Source organism: Penaeus japonicus, unplaced genomic scaffold (assembly GCF_977035675.1).
Source record: "Penaeus japonicus unplaced genomic scaffold, GWHDUDI00000001_assembly GWHDUDI00000023, whole genome shotgun sequence".
Lineage (NCBI taxonomy): Eukaryota > Metazoa > Arthropoda > Malacostraca > Decapoda > Penaeidae > Penaeus > Penaeus japonicus.
Window position 1 is genome coordinate 19,786,809 of NW_028234425.1, and position 2,500 is coordinate 19,789,308.

At 36.0% G+C, this 2,500-nt stretch overlaps 1 protein-coding gene across 1 annotated transcript in view; it reads right to left on the minus strand.

Moving 5' to 3' along the window:
* Window positions 1–2,500, minus strand: part of sxc (O-linked N-acetylglucosamine (GlcNAc) transferase sxc) — a 99,138-nt gene that overhangs the window by 12,232 nt on the left and 84,406 nt on the right. Inside the window, exons 7-9 of the mRNA XM_086550191.1 lie at window positions 789–878; window positions 385–490; window positions 95–190 (exon numbers count right to left, since the gene is read on the minus strand). Of these exons, the coding sequence (XP_086406317.1) occupies window positions 95–190; window positions 385–490; window positions 789–878 (292 nt within the window). The remainder of the gene's footprint in view (window positions 1–94; window positions 191–384; window positions 491–788; window positions 879–2,500) is intronic.

A 2,500-nucleotide genomic window follows, 5' to 3' on the forward strand; every position in this document is an offset into this window, starting at 1 on the left:
GTAAAAAACATAAAAATAAAAGTTGAAAGAAAACAGAATTTTTCCTTCCCATGAGCATGGAAGGGGGGGGGAGAAGCAAAGAGGAGTAACTTACCTGCTCCCTCTTGATGTTTGCCAAATTGTTGAGAGAGTCAGCATGAGTAGGGCAGAGTCGAAGAGCAGTGTTATAGCACTCTTCAGCCTCTGTCACCTGGAGAGAAAAAAAGAAGTTTAATTGAAAAAAATCAACAGGCATCTGATAAACAATATACTCCCTTCATGAAGAATAAAAGGGGGAAATTGAGGTAAAGACCAAGGGGAGACTCGTTAAGATGAAAAATTTATTTACAGTAAAGTCAAAATACAAAATGAAAATGTTTCCAGCAGCAAGGGACATTAACTTACCTGTCCTTTCTCCTTGAGTGCATTAGCCAGATTACAATAGGCATCTGGGAAGTTGGGTTGCAGCTCAATGGCACGCCGGTATGTGTCAATGGCAAGGTCAATGAGTCTGAAAGTGCATAAAAGAAATTATTTTTTGGTACCAAGGCAAAACGTACTTTAATTTTTCTTTACTCTTTACTTCTTAACATGTACAGGAAACCTGCCATTCATAAATCCTTTCATGATCCAGCTATCATTATTCCCAGTTCTGGAGGAAAGGGTTTCATTCTTGGTCTTTGTTATCTCAAGAAAGATACATTAAGAAAGGTAATCTGACTAAAACTTGCACAAATCTTCAGACGGCTTCCATGTTTAGGACTGAAAATATTCTTTAACAATTTCAAAACATATTTGCTTTCACTTACCCTTGTTCATAGTAAACACAGGCCAGGTTACCATGCACAACTGCATGATTTGGAGAAAGATTCAAAGCACGCAAGTAGGCAGCCACTGCCCTGTAAGACAAGAAATGGTTTAATAAATAAAAAGTTAAGATGAAATATAAATACTACATCAATTTTAGGTGGGAACGAGTGGTGTGAGTAGGTCAGTGTATTAGTGTTCATATTAGTCTGTACATTGTGTGTACACAATGGGAGAAGCATCTTCCCAGTTAGCTGCAATGATCTGTAATGTACATGGATGAAATGTGATGAAGAAATACAGTCTGGTTACAATAATCATAAGATACAAAAAAGATAAAATAAAATTTAAAAATTCTGACATCCAAATAGGATATATGTTCAAGCACAAGGAGAAGGCATACATGCTCAAAATATTACTTGACACATGCCTAATCAGAAACTGAATTACAGCATAAAAGAAATTGCTATTTTCACCAGACATCTTACAATAATAAACAATAAACAAACAAATAAAAAACAGATACTATCAATACACAATCATATACATTAGCACTCACAAACATAGACATGCTTGCATGCATACTTCCATACTCCGCAAACTCGCACACCCAAACACTGTCAAACAAACACATACACATGTAACACTAATATGTCAACAAAAAGGTCACAACAATCAAGTCCCCTGAAGTATATATGACAACACAAAAGTCATAAGCAACAACACAATTGGACCAAATGTGGGGGAGAAGGCAAAAAGCAGCACATAAATTAAACCACAATAAGTTGGTGAAAACCACACAGACATCTTACCCAGCGTTGAACAATTTGACTGTACAAACACCACAATCCTAGATTAAAACATGCTTATCACATGTTGACAGCCAATGTCCTCATTACTAGTTTAATGAAAAGCAATATAGACATCTATGTTTGAAATTCTTTCAGTCTAGATATAAAAATAATAACAATGCATTTCGTCATGTTTGTAAGTAACTTCAGTAGTCCCACTAACTAGTCCTCTGACAATAACAATGAGAGAAAAAGAGAGAAAAGACTAGGTGAGGAACAAAGGATGAGAGGAAGATGGGAAGGGATGATGAATGGGAGGACAAAATGAGAAAGGGAGGAAGAGATGTAGAGAGGAGAATAAAGTATCACAAATTTATTGGTACTCAGCTTTTTAACAAGGCCAGCTATACACCCAAGGCATCCATTTTTTTTTGAAAGGGTTTGTATATCCTCCTCTGGGGTTGCGATGTTGACGATGGTGTACACGACGACACACTGATAGTCCATCATATTATAAACCCTACTCTACTCTCACATGGTAAAGACATTACCAAAGTTTCCATGTTATTATGGTTCTTTCTTGCCCCTCCAAGGACTTACTGGCACAGCAGGTCAACTTTAACTTGTAACGAGTCATAATGCACATTTCGTCTCACATTGAGAAGCAACACTTAGTTTCTTCTTTTAGCCTTCCGATAGGACTCCATGCTAACTATATCTTTCCTGTCCTTCAGTGATATTAGGGTTAATTTTTTCAAAAACACAGAAATTTGAATAATAAAAAAAAATAATATAATAAAATAAATATTTAAAAAATCCCATTCAAGGTGAAGCTCCACTAACATTCACAACACTGATGACAATTATAAAATACAGAGAGGCCTTTTGAACTTGCACCATTTTTTCTACTTTTACCACTCTGC